This window comes from Egretta garzetta, unplaced genomic scaffold (assembly GCF_000687185.1).
Source record: "Egretta garzetta isolate BGI_Z169 unplaced genomic scaffold, ASM68718v1 scaffold91, whole genome shotgun sequence".
Taxonomy (NCBI): domain Eukaryota; kingdom Metazoa; phylum Chordata; class Aves; order Pelecaniformes; family Ardeidae; genus Egretta; species Egretta garzetta.
The window spans coordinates 1,625,926-1,641,278 of NW_009258661.1; the positions used below are offsets into that span (position 1 = coordinate 1,625,926).

The 15,353-nt window shown below is 47.8% G+C and overlaps 1 protein-coding gene across 1 annotated transcript in view; it reads left to right on the forward strand.

The window, feature by feature from the left end:
* ADAMTS9 (ADAM metallopeptidase with thrombospondin type 1 motif 9) overlaps positions 1 to 15,353 on the forward strand; it is a 90,232-nt gene that overhangs the window by 21,938 nt on the left and 52,941 nt on the right. The window contains exons 8-14 of the mRNA XM_035903798.1: positions 60 to 165; positions 2,105 to 2,251; positions 3,113 to 3,254; positions 3,471 to 3,578; positions 8,079 to 8,224; positions 14,888 to 15,069; positions 15,183 to 15,319. Of these exons, the coding sequence (XP_035759691.1) occupies positions 60 to 165; positions 2,105 to 2,251; positions 3,113 to 3,254; positions 3,471 to 3,578; positions 8,079 to 8,224; positions 14,888 to 15,069; positions 15,183 to 15,319 (968 nt within the window). The remainder of the gene's footprint in view (positions 1 to 59; positions 166 to 2,104; positions 2,252 to 3,112; positions 3,255 to 3,470; positions 3,579 to 8,078; positions 8,225 to 14,887; positions 15,070 to 15,182; positions 15,320 to 15,353) is intronic.

Below are 15,353 nucleotides of genomic sequence, written 5' to 3' on the forward strand. Positions count from 1 at the left end.
GGTGCTGATCCGTGGGCAATATTTCTTTTTCTATGGTAAACCTCTTTGTTCTCTCCTAGGTCTGGCAGAGCTGGGCACAGTCTGTGACCCATACAGGAGCTGTTCCATTAGTGAAGATAACGGACTGAGCACTGCTTTCACAATAGCACATGAACTTGGCCATGTGTATGTTTTATGTAAATACATTTACATTTAAATAGCCCAAGATTTATGCTAGCTAGGGCTTGCCAGCCAGGCTGGGACTTGGTACCTGCTGAGCATAATTATTTGTGAGGAGATAAATACACTTGGGTAGAAGATGCACCACTGAGGAAGATTAAGCTGTGATGTGACTCTGGGAGGTGGTGGGGTGCTCTGGAGCCTATCTGAGAGCAGCAAAAGCAGCAGGACCCACATTTTCGGGAGGATGAGTGATAGGGTCCCCCAAGCAGCACCTAAGCAAGGGAGGAGAGCTAACAAAAGGTCTGTTATTACTGCCTTTTCTCACATCTACATGCGGATGTCAGCAGGATCTGCCCCAGCAGCCCTGGTGTCCTGGCCAAGCCACTGGGACTAGCCAGGATTTTGGCCAGAGCTGGGAGGTGCTGGGTGCCTCAGGGAGGAGCAGGGCGAGGGTCATGGGCACATCTCACCTGGCCTTCGGGACTGAAGCCTGCTCCGAGTGCAGGTCCTCCGCCTGCCGCAGCTTGTCCCACCGCCACGTGTGGTGCTGCGGAAGGCAGCCCAGCAGATCTGCGTGAAGGCAGGAATTCACCCAGGGCATCTGTACAAATGAGCCTGACCCACCTCCCAAACAACTTCACCAGGGAAAATCTCATGCTGCTGGACATCCCCAGAAGAGATGCTGTCGTTCGAGATGCACCTCCTCCAGCAGAAATTTCTTTTAGCTGATTTTGACTTGGTTTGAGAGCGGTAGTGAGGAAAATCATCTTAGATCACCTAGTCCTTTACCCCCTAGCTACAGCTCTTGGGCAGCTGGTTTGCAGTGGAGGTCTGTAGGTGCGGGATGGGTGAGTACTCAGGAACAGATCTCCCATTGTTTTAAACTGCCTTTTTCTTCCCGGAGAGCTGGCGGAGACAGTCTATTTTTAACCACAGTAGTATTTGTTTAAATGAGATTTCCTGACAGAAAGTCCCCAAAGGTTTGGCGTTCCCCACACCTAACCTGTGGCTAATTCCTTCGCTAATGCTGCCCCAGAGCTGCCGGAGGGGTTAGCGGCGCTCCCGAGCAGGAAATGCCTCTTTGCTCTTTTACAGGGAGCAGAGCGAAAAGGTGGCTCATTGGAGGCAATCTTAATGGGATAGAAACTCCCCAGCCTTCGAACGCAGGATCACACCGGGTCATTTCCCCTTCTCCACTTCAAACAGCAAAGTGCTTTAAGCCGTTCTGTCTCCCTTACCGTATTTGCCGCATTCTTCAATATGTCATGTGCTGCAAACTTTGCCTGGGTTTCTGCTGATATTGATGCTTGATGGCATTTTGTAAACCTACCGCATAAAGTATAGGAGCCAAGTCTATCCCCGGTGCAACCCTATTTAGGCAACAACATTGAGGGATCAGCGTGGCCCAAGGCCTGTGGCAGCCAACGTAGGGTGCTGCCTGTGAGGGACTTCAGGCAGCGGTGGTCCGTGGGCTCAAGTCGTTCATCTCCTTCAGAAACCTGTTCCCCCCACATCAGCTCTTGTCTCTCTGGCTCAGTTCCAGAGAACTTGCCATTTTTATGAAGGTGGGGCCAAACTCCAGCCTGCCTGCAGGATGGTGACTGTCAGCTGAAAAGGAAACTGCAGCTGAAATTGCATCTTACTCCAGGCTATCCCAAGGACTTGTCTGGCTATAATATATGCGGTCGTGGTGTGGGGAGCTTACCAGGGTCCTGCAAAGCTTTTTGCAGACAAGAGCTAGGAACCCAATTTGAGCAATGCTCATTGACACTTATGAATATGTGCATATTAATACTTTTATTCTCTAGTATCTGTCAGTAGCGTATCTAGGAAAAATTCTTGGGTTTGCTTACATTTAGTCCTCACTGTTGCTCTTGCTGTACTAAACACTTGGCATTTGCCACTTAACTGACTGTGCTTTTCACTGCTGTTGTTCCCTTAGATTTAACATGCCACACGACGACAATCATAAGTGCAAAGAAGATGGAGGTAAAAATCAACAGCATGTCATGGCACCGACGCTGAACTTCTACACCAATCCCTGGATGTGGTCAAAATGCAGTAGGAAATACATCACTGAATTTCTGGAGTAAGGCCCTGCATGTGCACGTCCTTAGGCTGTTTTGACATGTTCCTGCATCCCGTGGGGTTCATCAGTTAATCTGAAATCCTAGTGTGCAGCGTTTGGAGGAAATCAGAGGGATTTTTGTGTGCACGCATCCTTTACATAGAGCAGGGGCCATCCAGTCCCTGCCAGTTCAGCCTCGTGATAAGCTGGCAAGGACCAGCTTCTCTATGGGGTGGAATAAGTCTTCCCCCATGGATATTGCTTTTAAGGAATGTGCGTTCTCCTCGAACCTGAAGAGTGAGTTTTTCCAAGCCCTGTGGCCCAGATATGGAGCTGTGTTTTAGGAGGCAGATTGAATCGGCCTTTCTGCTCCACGGGTCAAGATAAAGCCCTGGCACTCGTCCATGGTGGGAGCACTGTTCCAGGAGCCCATGGGTCAGTTTGATGAACAGCGATCGCCCATTTTTGCTGTGATGCCTTCCCACGTGTTGTGATGGGGAGCAGAACGAGAGCCACGATGGTGTCCTGGCAAAATCTAGGAGCTCAGTCCCTCAGGCAGTTGTTCTGCTAATCAATGATTTTCTTTCTAAATATATACCAGAGTGTGCTCAGCAATGCGAGTCGTGCATGCTCAGAAATGCCTTTGCCAGGGTAGCTGACAGCACTGTGGCGGTCAGTTCTTAGCCGAGCACGGGGGTGGCGGTGAATGGGTAACGCAGCCTCCTGCCCTCCTCTGCTTGAGTCTGCAGTAGCTGTTGTGTAGTGCTTGTTAAATATGGCATATGTGGTGTGTGTTTGCCCGAAGGCTGGCTCAGGTAAACACCGATGGGTTCTGGTCTCATCACCTCCTGTTTAACACCATTTTTCCGCTTTGTGTTGTAGCACTGGTTATGGGGAGTGTTTGCTTGATGAACCTTCATCAAGAACTTACGCCTTGCCTCAGCAGCTCCCGGGGCTGATTTATGATGTCAACAAACAATGTGAGTTAATTTTTGGACCTGGATCTCAAGTGTGCCCGTATATGGTAAGTGAAGTTCCGCACCTTGGTTTTCCTGGTGTTGCCAGGGCAGAGTAAGGCCTCCTGGGGTTGGATGAATGGGAGGCTCACAAGCCATCAAATTATTGTCAAGCTTGTGAGTTAATGATAAGTCTTAGGGGGATAATTTCATAAAGAATCATTGATCCAGTAAGGCACATAGCACATATTTATTTAATATTTTGATCTTTTCAATAACTTAAGCAGATGCAGTGTCGGCGACTCTGGTGTATTAACATTGATGGCGCGCACAAGGGATGTCGTACCCAACACACACCTTGGGCTGATGGGACAGAATGTGAGCCTGGAAAGGTCTGTAATACCTGGTGGTTCGTGCCTCATAGCTCTGTTTCCCAGGGCTCAGGCTAAGCATATCAGTCAAAATCATCCTATCCCAATGGCCAGTTGTATGGGGCGCCGCTTCTGACCGCAAGGGTGGAAGCCCAAAGAAGCTCTGTGTGTTTTAAGTCTGGTATGTGTAGGTCAACTCTATGCCAGATAATGTGATTAAAGTCGACTGCTTGGCATAACATTTAAAGCAGGTATTCCTTCTGGAGCGCTTATCTTTTTAAATTAATGCCCTTGAGTGAACTTTGAGCAAAACGTTTGCAAAGCTTCCTTAGGCTTTTATTAGAAATTTCCTATGCGATGTGAGCAATTAGTAATTTTGTGTAACGTAAACTTGCCAACTGGCTTCTCATCTTGACAGTTTCAGAGTAAAATACAGAACCGGTTGACGTTTTTCTGTATGGAACAGTTTTGGCAGTAATTCATAGAACCTTTCAGTTTCCGTGTGCGATGCTGGTTTCCAGCTAGCATTGTGGTTTCTAGAAGTAGTATTCATTTTTAATTGTCCAGATCTGAAGAAAAATAGTTGAGAAGATTTTTCTTTTTATTTTATTGAGATACCGAAGCTTTTGAAGAAAATGCTAACTAGTTTTCAGAGTTTTTGTCTGAATAAAAGCATTCTCCATCTAGGTCTAATAAAAAAAGGGTGATGTTATTCTACAAGGTATAGCTTAAAAATTTGCTTTTCTGGCTGTTAAAGATCCACAGTTAAAGTTTTCTCTGGAAAGACTCAACATTTTAATTCATAGTCTTTCAAATGTACTTTAATAAAAAGATCTGGATGCTATTTTAGATATTTTCCATAAAGGTTTGGTAATTAATGTTTTGTTGCATGGTCTGAAAAGTTAATTGTTCAATGACACTTGACTGATTTCCTTCAAGACAATGGGCACGATGTATCAATTTGCCTTCCTTTCGTAGGGAAAAGCACAGTCAACGCGTTTGTTTTTATTGTTGAGAACGTGCATTAGAGATGTGGTTGCAAATCCTATTCCTGTGCTACTCTTTGGAGCCAGTGGTGCACCAATATTTAACGTTTTTATGTAAAGTCCCCCCCTTTTTTTGAGACTCAGGATAAAGCTTAGGCTTCTGTGGAGTCCCCTTGACTCGAGACCTTGTGTCTTCAACTTCTCTGTTTGTCAGAGTTGCCATGCCATCCAAGAGGCAGCATCCAGCTGCACGGCTCTTAATAAAGCCACGTTAGCAAAATGTTTCAGTCCACAAATTTAGATAATTGGACAAGTTTAGACAAATTAGACACGTGTGACCTGAACTTCTCAGCTGAGAGCTGATGGGCTCCTAAGAAAAGCTAAGGCAGCCCACTCGCGTTCAGGCGTTTGAATGTATTCTCACAAAAAGGCTTTACAGAGTACTTCTTGTATCTGTGTGTTGGTCTAATTCAAGCTTAAGGTTTGGATCGCCATAAACTCTCTTCTCCTCAGAGTTTGTTTAGGCTTGTGAAGTGCTGAGGTGCGAGTCTGGAGTGCTTTTCATTGGAATAAATCACTGTTTTGGTAGTCTGCTGTGGCCAGGAGCCCCATCAAACTGCTGCTTGCTGACTAATGCCTTGCCTCAAGTCTGCATGTTTAAAGCCTGTGATATATGGGTTGGCAGATGGAGAAAATACCATGCCATTTTTTATGGAGATATCTTTGGAAATGAGGAAGCCTGAAGAGCTAAGAAAAATCTAGCTAAAACTACTGGGCTGTAGATTTAACTGGGCTCTAAATTTATTCTTAAATCAAGGACGCTAAAACAGCACAGGGGTATTAGCTTGTGCAGATTTTGCATGTGAGGACACTGAATTTGATATCACTAAATCAAGTAATAAGCCCAGCCCAGAGTTTGGCTTTCGCTGGGTGAGCACCAGCCGTGATGGTTTACAGCGTTTCACAGCACCCGGTGCGTTGTAGGGTGGAAATAAATCGCTGAAAGAAAATAAAGAGGGTCGTAAACTTGGGCCTCTATCTCTTGTGGTTTTCAGGGTTGTTTAAAGAGTGGTAAAAGAAGAGTAGACGAATAGTAATCATTTCTGTCTCCTGCCGTATGGCAGCAGGTAGCGTATATGTTATGCATGCATGAAGCTTCACAGCACTTGTCTACCCCCTGCTAATCTATTCAGCCAAAGTCAGCCCAAGGATGGGAGCTGGATTTGGGGAATTATCTGGGACTCCAGTGGCAAGACAAAGGAAAGGAAAGTCTGTTGTAGTGTCTCCCGTCCCTGCCATTGCTCTCCTGCTCAGCTGTGTGTCTAAATTATTTTGAACTTGCTCCAGACAAAAACTCTTTTATTCTTGTCGTTCTCTGATCTGTAAGCTCATAGGAAAGAGAACCCTGGCAGGCTTTTTAGTTTTTCTGTTGTAACTCAACATAGAAATTATTTTTAAAATACAAAAGGCATGAAGGTTGCACAGCCAAGACTATTCACAGTGTGCTTCCAAGAAACACCACTGTGTTTCCATACCATAATCTTGCTGTTTATTTAAAACGGCTGCTCTTCCCCCCGCCCCCTTTGATTTACCATCAACTCCAAACCCCCAATTTTTAATGAAATCAAGGGATGTAGGTGATTTCCTGGTTAATTCTCAACCATCGGATGGGAGACGTATAGGTCACGTCACGGTCTGTTAGCTGTGTACATTCACTAGTTAGCTATTCAGTCGTCTTCTCTGGGTCAGTGGTGCCAAGCGTGACTGTGGTTATATATTTAGCTGTGAGCATCAACATTGCTGCGAGAAGTTCTCTGTTGGGACAGCACTGTTGGATTGGTGTCATGTATTTTTGTATGTTGATGATAGCTGCCGCACCATTTTCTCCCTGTACAGCGTTGGCATAGGGGTCCCCGTCCTGCAGTTTTTCAACCCTCTAAATGCCAGGAGGAATTGTGCATCATCAGAATTTGTCCTGCAGCAAAGAAACAAGCATTACAGCTTATTTTATTCCTGTCCTTTACTGTAACAGATGTTTTTCAGCCAGTTTCTATCTAGGGAATGAAATCTTCAGATGAAAGCAAATCCAGGGCACATTGCAGCCTAGAGACCATGCTCATGCTTGAACAAACGCCACATTTAGGGCCCAAGCTACAAGTTGTTCAGCCATCCTGCAAACCATGCCCATAGGCAAATGCACCCGAGATCAGCTTTCTTCATCAGCAAAGCAATGTGGCAAGCTGGCCATCAGGGGCAAAAGGTGTTAAATGTGCTGTGGAGCCAGTGCCCTATGAGCTGGGTGGGCAACCCCCATGATAGTTTGATTTTGCTCTGTTTTCCTACATACCTTTCTCTAAGGTCATTCATAAGGATGTCTAAAAGGATGGTGTGTCTTGATACAACCTTGTTCTGGCATTAGTGAAAGGGCTGGAGAAACAGGGCACATCAGTGAATTCAACCCCATTGCCATAAAAATAGTCAGGTGTTTCCCTGCCTGAACAGCATCTGGTGCAGAGAAATATTGCAAGGGAATATTTTAACGATGCACTACATGTTTTCTTCTTTAAGTCTGTAACCTCTTCTAATCTGCGAGCAATCAGCAATGTTTGGGCTTCCTATAATTGCAAAGATTTAGGCATCTGCCAGCAGATGAGCACGTCTCTGGGTTGAAATCTGCTTTAGCGAGCACTGTCCCCTGAGAGGGGAGCCCGGCTCTCACGGGCTTTGGGGACACTTTTCCATCCACTCCGGTGGGGCCAGAAGGTGACTCTCCCCTAGATCTCACCTCTACAGAGGTCTGTGTAATTGAACTAGCAAACATACCCCAAAAGGACACAATTTGTACCATAAAAATGGGAGACGGGGGCTTGCCAACATAACTCAAGCCAGTTTTCCAAACAAAAGAAAACAAGTTATAGCTGGAAAACAAAAGTGTAGGCCAGGCCTTGGCAAGTCCCATGTTATGGCTGAGTGAAAAAAAAAGTACTTTGGATTGAGGAATTCATTTTTCTATTTTATTTGCCCTTTGGATCTGGAAGTTTCCTTTCCTGCTTTGTACAGCTGTGGGGAGGTTTGAGTTTCCCCTGGTGTTTTCCCCATTGCGTGTCTCCTCCCCTGGCACGGTGCAGTTCCTGCTGCTCTCCAGGAAATCGGAGAAGCAGATTTTTGAAAAGCCAGTGCCATGAGCATTGAAAAGCCAGTGCCACGAGCATTGCTGTGCTGTTTGGCACCAGTAAACAGGGAATATTCGGCGGTTGCTGTTGTCCTCAGTCTTCTTCCCATAAATCATGCCTGTGGACTCAGCACCTTGCTTTCGCTTCTCTATTTAATGGTGCAGAGAAAGAAAAATATGGGGGTGACAGAAAAAAAGTAAAGAAGTTCAGTTTTGTTTGATTGCAAAATCTTTGCTGCATTTTGCGTGTGGTTGAGAAGTAAGAAAGCCTGAGCCTTGTCGTCAAGGCTGGTCACTATCGGTCGGCTTGTAATGCAAAAGCAACACAAACCCACCTTTCCCGTCTCTCTCCTTTGCGTGCAGCACTGCCGGTTTGGGATGTGCGTGCCCAAAGAGCGAGAGGCACCGGTGATAGATGGAGCATGGGGGACGTGGAGCCCTTTCGGGACCTGCTCGAGAACCTGCGGCGGTGGCATAAAGACGGCGATACGAGAGTGCAACAGGCCCGAGTAAGTGCACAGAAGGGAAGCGCCAGTGGGTGAAATGGGGAAAAGCATCTGGGTTGGCCAAATGGGCTGAAATCCCCTTCAGCTGTCCCCAGCCCATGGGTGCCCTGAGGGCTGGTGGCTTTGCCCCAGGGATGGGTGGCTTTGCCTGGCACAGATAAGGCAGCATGGGAACCCCAGAGGTCACAGGTTTGGTTTGTGGATAAAGGGCGCTCAAACAGGATCCATTCAAGAGAGAGAAAAGGAAAATGCTAATATCTGTGTGGATGTATTGCCTCCTGTTTCCCTGGGGAGGCACAGCTGAGTCCCACTTCCAAAGGTGTTTTCCTTCCTCCAAAGTTGTGGATCGGAAAGGAGGGAGAAGGGAATAAGCCAGGTTTTTATCCATTTTTCCCCATTTTACTCCTGCTTCGGCTGGTTTCTGCAGCTGATCCTTTATACAGTTGCATGTCAGCTGGTGCAGGCTAGCCAAACCTCAGCAGAAATCTGTGCCCCATTAAAGAGCGGCACTCAAGAATGTCTGCCGTCAGCCTGGAATGCAAAATCCTGCACCCTTTGAAATGGCAGAGAATTGTGCCGTGGGCCTCAAGGGTACGAATGTGTGGCCAGCGAAACATTGGTAATAGGTTGAGCAACCGGTATGAGCACAGCCTGTTTGCGTAAATCGTGAACTGTGCTGGTTTTTGTTTCTGCCTCCTTTCAGCCCACGAGAGCAAAAAGGGGTGGGCAGGATGCTTTCCAGACTCTCATTTGCAGAGAGAAGAGGGGTATTCAGAGCTGGTTGGACCAAGGGGTCTTAAACAGACTGAGCAGGCTCATTTCCCTTTCTCATCATTGGTGTCGGGCGGCTTATTGCCAAGGAAATTGCTGTTAGTGATGCACCAGTGGCGTTTTCACCACTGCTCATAGGGGAAGGGAGAGCTTGTACCTGTGGCACCGGTGGGGAAGTGATGGGAGAGGCTGGCTCAGCATGGCTGGGCAAGTGTCAGAAGAGAAGAGAAGGGTTGAGGGTAAGGGATTCGGACACCAGCACGTTAATTAACATGATGCTGAGAAACACGCAAGCACAAAGGAGTTCTCGTCTCGCTGTGCTGAGTCAGCACACGCCATATGGTCTTCCAGTAGCCATGGAGACACAAAAATAAAGTATCTTTCCCCACGCAAAAATAGCTATGCTGCCAAACCTTTGGATGCTGTCAGTGAGATGTATGCCCATCTTCTGGAGAGGCATCTGTTTGGACTGATAGCTTTTTGTGATAGAAAATCTCCTTTATCCTAAAGGCGAGCCAAGGGATTTTAAATTCCATCTTCACTTATAGCTTGTGTTTTGTATCTTGGTGTTTTGTGAGGCATATTACGTTGGCTGGGATTTGCAAAAGCACCAAAATACGCTAGGCACCAAGCTGCCTGTGAAATCCCCTGTGCTTAGCATTAATAGTGGCTCTTTTCCAGGCCCCCTTTTGAGAGCTGTGTAGCTGGCACTGGCCTCTCCTCCAGCCCCTCGCGAAGTCTCTGTGGGGAGTCGTCTGCCCTAGCGCTGTCCACGGAGCTTTACACCAACTCTGTTGCTTTGTCCCCATAATTTGACATCGTAGCGTGGGCTCCCACCATCTGTGCCCCTGTTCTCGTGGGGCTGCTGAGATGATGCAAGTGGATGAGACACTGCTGGGTACTCTCCTGCCTCTCCACTTTTCAAAGTACTTAAAAAAAAATACAGAATAGGTCTAGTTGCTGTTTCTCCTCTGTTGTAGAAGGCAGGAAAACCAACCCAGGTACCTTGAAATCGTTTTCAGTAAGTCTGTCATATTCAAAGATGGTTTCACTTTTTAAAGCTTGTTCTGTGCACGAGGATCTGGGGCGGTGTCTTGCATGCCTATAAAATATTGTGTGAAATCTGGCATTGAAAATGAACCCCCCTGCTGTGTTACAGAAAATGAGGCTGCAGCTCCTGCCTCCGTTTGTAATGTGCTCCCACACCTACGTGGACGAGTATCTTGCAGGGCTGTAGGAAGAGCTGTAAGCCTCTGCTGTGGCAGCAGACGGTGTTTGGACATAGACTGCAGGAATGTGTTAGCTAACCAGACCAGACCCTTCTCACCAAGATTGCCCACTTGGGAATTCGAGGCTGGCTGGTGCAGACAAAGCCCACGGCTGCGGTGCATCACGTAGAGGGGCTGTGGTGCAAGCCCTGGTTTTCAAAGCAAGGCATAGCTGCAGAATTACGGGGAAAAGGCATGTTTCATAAGGTATCAATACCAGGAGCCCTGTTTTCAGCAGTGGCTTTCTGGGTGGGGGAGTGTTACCTCTGGATGCGAGTCCAAGCGCGTCTGCGTTTTAGTCCATCTCAAAAGTATCCACCTGTGCTGAAAGCTGTCTGAGCTTGGCATGTAAACACATTTATAGATAACTGTGCTGGCCACTGGCAGCACGTGTACCAAATCCCAGTCCCAGGATGCTGCAAAGGAGATCTCAAACTGGTCTGTGCACTCTAGGGCTTCACAGATTTTCCTGCAGTCACTGCATGAGTGCAGGCACATAGGCGCGTGTGCAGACAAGCACGCGTGCCCCACAGTTGGTCTTCAGGGTCCTTTCGTTGTGTCAGCCTGACTGCCTCCCGGCAGAGCTGCTGCCCTCGGGGCTGAGCCCCCCCCAAAGCTGGGCTTCCCAGCGAGATGCCTCTACCTGCTGCTCTGGGGGCACTGAGGCTTGGGTGCTGCCTCAAGGTCTGCATGTGAAAACATTCAAGGTTAGTAATTGCAGATGATGCATGAAGCAGCGCACATTTAAGACGTGCTGGGAGGAATGTCACGAAGCCGGGGTGTGCGCGGGAGCTTGTAAGCAGAATGATGCTAGATAGAAAGCGGGTCCACACCGGACATTTGTTGATCAAAGAGATGAATCGGAGAGAAGGGAAATCAAGAGCGAACAGGGAGGTTTCTATGCATGCACTGCTTTCCCTTCCATCTTGCGGTACATCGTTGACATTATCCATAAAAATGTTGCGTAGTGTGAAGCATCCCATATTTCTTCATCACACTGAAAATCGATGTTATACGAGGCTGACTTATTTTTCAGGGTCAGCTCTTTCTGTTTACTCAGACTCTGTGACAAGCAATGTTTTTTTAAAAACACCCTTCAGCTGTTGGAGTGGTTTGGGGCTGTTTGGAAATGTCAGAGGTGGGAATGTGATTCAGCCCCGAACGCTGGCTGCGGGGAGATTTGCTGCCGCAGTTACAAAGCTGACAGTTTGCAACACCGATGGCAAGTTTTAGCATCCTTCAGTTTGTGGTGTGTCCGTGTGTTCAATGTTATCTCAGTCTCTCGGGTCACGTCTAGAGAAAAGGAAACTAGCTTAGGACCTTGGGATTTTGTTGGGCATACACTTAAAAAAGGAAAAAAAGAGGCTCCTGCATGTTGTTCTTAACTAACTTAATATTCAAAAGTCTCACTTTAATTAAATTGATTTATATTGGGACCAATGTGTTTACCATAAAAATGTTGTCATTGCAATTTTTTTTAAAGAAATGCCCTGCTAGAGGTTTGCATAATTTAGAGCCTTGGTCAAACTGCAACAGTCCTGTTGCAGTGTAAATGCTTTCGAAGTGAAAATGATGAATCCTGTTAACTCCCCCCTGAATGCTTCGGGCACACCGAGGTCTGGAGTGTGCTGCTGCCACAGCTGAGAAGTTTTCCCTGTGTGCTGTGTAGTGAAATGGTCAAGGCATCCCTTTATAGCTGGAGGTAGATAATGTGCCTGCATGGGGAATAGTCCACAGGATGAGCGCCGGCGGTGAGAAACCCCCAGCAATCACTGATGAGCCTGGAGGCAGGAGGAGTCCGGGATGTATCCGCAGGGGCTGCTGCCCTGGGTCAGCTCTGGAGCGGTTCCAGGTGTAATCAGTTAAATTAATCCAAGTTGTTTGTCATACCGAGGTAAAGAATAGACTAAATCAGTACAAACTGGGTTTAGACCTGCTCTACTAGGAACTGGTGTGAAATCAGTCTGTAAACTGAAATCTGCACCGGACGCTGTGTGGTTGGTTGGGCTATTTAGCGCTGTTAGTTGCCTAATTGCAAGCACCAGAACCTTTGCAAGTGACATCCGTTTAGTTTCCAGATGGCATGTGAGAGTTGCCCTCGGAGCAGGCAGAGCTGATGTGTTACCAGCTATGGCTCTGGGCTGTGCCTAAAGACAAATCATACCCATTGGCATTGAGGAGAGGACTTGAAGGGTCTGCACCAGGGTGAGGTGAGGATGCTGGCAGGAAAAATCCCGTGTGTGTAGCTGTTGGTGCCCTGCATCTCACCCATGGCTGCTGGAGGAGACAACTCCTCCTGCCAAAGCTGCGAGCATCCCTAGCGTGGTGCTGAGGGGGTGGTGGGAAGTCTGCCCGCCCTTCCCTGCTTTGCAGGTAGTCTTTTAGCAAGTGCAAGCCCCTCTGTGTGCCTCTGGCTCCCCATTTATTTCACAGGAACCCTGCTATTTGAGTCACAAATAGTTTTCAAACATAACAGTGAAGAATTGTTAGTTATGGGAGAAAAGGCACTGCTGGGCTTCCTAGGTGGTTGATGTGCAGAGATGCTAAAAAAAATTGTGTTCAGCTGAAGCAATTTGTTAACTCATTGTGTGTAGAGATCCTCGTACATGTGCAGGGGGGTTCTGTCTCTGTTGTGTTAGGAGATGCTGGCTGCATGCAATGTGGAGAGCTTATGGTGGGCATCTCCGTGCTAAGGGCAAGGGTGGTTCCTGTTCACGTTGGTTCACGTTTTGGAGGCTCTCCAAGTGTGCAAACCAGCTTCCTTCCCAAGGAGGTTCAGAGGGAAGATGCACTCTGCCAGCATCCCTGGAGCACTGATGGGCGTCTGGTCCCGGGGTGAGGCAGAGCCAATCCTGAGGAAAAGCCCTGAAAGGCAGGAGGTACGGGTGCCAGGACCTCAGCGCCTGGCGAGTCCCTTTTATGATCTGCACTTCTTGCTAGCGCAGGCACTTGCTTTGTTCAGGGGTTGGGTAGAAGATGTAGGTTTGGTGGTTATTTTGCAGTAGAGACAGGAGCTGGGCACAGGCATTGCCCTGAACTTTGAGGGCTACTCTCTGCCTCTGTACATGTGCCCCACCACAATGTGATCAGGACACGGCGGCTCTGGCTGCTCAGGATGCTCTTGCCCTCTGCTGACTCCTCTGAGATGGTCTGTTAGAGAGGCTGGGGCCAACCTCAGCTGGTGGAGGCTTTCCCATGCTGATGGCTGAGATGCATGCTAACTTCATCTCCCTTGAGTGCAGGTCTCAGTTGGTATCATCTTTCCTTTTTTGGATAATTTTACCTTTGCTCAAGTTGACCCTGACGACGTTTGCTCCAGATCGCAATATCTTTCCTTCTACATTATCAGGGAATAGCAAAGCTGCTTGGGTGCTACTGCAATTTTTATTATGCGTATTAATGGTGGTAGCTTGTAGAAGCCTCCACTGTGCCCTCCTAATTTTATTTGAAGTTTCAGGAGAGAGCAGTAGAGACGGTGGGAAGTTTTTTGGAAGATTTAAAGCACGGTGCATCCTTTTTTATTTTGTTACTACAATTTGTGATATACATAGAGGGCTGCACATAGATGGGCATATGAAATCTTACCCGTGTTCCTGGAGGAAATGTCCCTTGAACAGACAGTAAATGGGATAGCTTGTTATCCCAAGGGTACTTTCCTTGCAGTGTGACCATAGCTGAAAACGAGTCCTCACCAGAAAAGTGCTTTCTGCTGGGCTCCTTCAATGCCGTCCATGAGCAGCTCCCTCCCGCACCGCTGCTGACAGTGGCTGGAGTGGGAGACGCTTTTTCGGTCCCCAAAGTGAGCTGTTTTCTGGCAAAGGCTCCGTCTACATACAAAGACAAAAATAGTTTCATGACTACAGCCCTGAATCTGGGAGTCGAGAAATTCAAAATGACAGTTTCTCCTAGGCTTATCTGCTGGCTTTTATGTGGCTTGGGTAACATCACTCTCCCCAGTTTATACCAGAGTCGTCCTACTATTAAATGGGGGTAAAGTATTTATTGGCTGTCTGTGGTGCTTTCTGGAATCCATGGAGATGAAGTTGTTTAAAAGTGTCTAGCATTACCGTTTCTACCATTTTGGGCTAGAAATCCTGAAGGGCTGAGTGCTGCCTGGCCTTTCAGCCTCTGCAGGGAAGCCCTTTCTCCTTTCTGCCACGATGTTCAGTTATTTGCAACCCACTAGGTCACATGCAAACTCTCAGGGACCAAATCCATGGGACCGGTGGGGTTGTGGAGGGATGGTGCCCCCATATGGGATCCCTCAGTGTGCAACTAAATCCTCAGATGAGGCAGAAGATGTTGCTCTTCATCTCTGGCTTCTCTCGTTACTGCTGCATTTGTCAGCAAATATTCCCTTTTTCATCCCTTTTTAGCAGTGCATAATCTTTCCTGCTTCTCAGCCTGGGATATTTAATTAAAGACATGCGTAGATGTAGGGGGTTGGACTAGATGACCTCTAAGGGTCCCTTGCAACCCAAAACGTTGTATGATTCCATGATTCTGTGTAGACAGTGCCATCAAAATGGTGTTGCAAATACCGATTGTGCTGAACAGGTTGCAGAACTGCAGTTGCATCTCGTTTCCAGCCTGATCCCAGCCCGGCTTCTCTCTCTTGTTTCTGCAGGCCTAAAAATGGTGGGAAATACTGCGTGGGTCGTCGCATGAAGTTTAAATCCTGCAACACTGAGCCATGCTCGAAGCTGAAGAAGGATTTCCGGGACGAGCAGTGTGCTGACTTTGATGGGAAGCACTTTAACATCAACGGGCTGCCCACGAACGTGCGCTGGGTTCCCAAATACAGCGGCAGTAAGTGGCGGGGCGGGGGGGGGCGGGATGCAGACCCTGCCTCCTGCCTCACTGCATCAGGAGTGGTGGCATTCGGATAACGTGCTTCTGGTTTTCCTCCCTCCCATCTCCAGTCCTGATGAAGGATCGGTGCAAGTTGTTCTGCCGAGTGGCGGGAAACACGGCGTATTACCAGCTGCGGGACCGCGTCATCGACGGGACGCCCTGCGGCCCTGACACCAACGACATCTGCGTGCAGGGCCTCTGCCGGGTAAGGATTTTCCCTTCTCTTTAGCGAGGGTGAT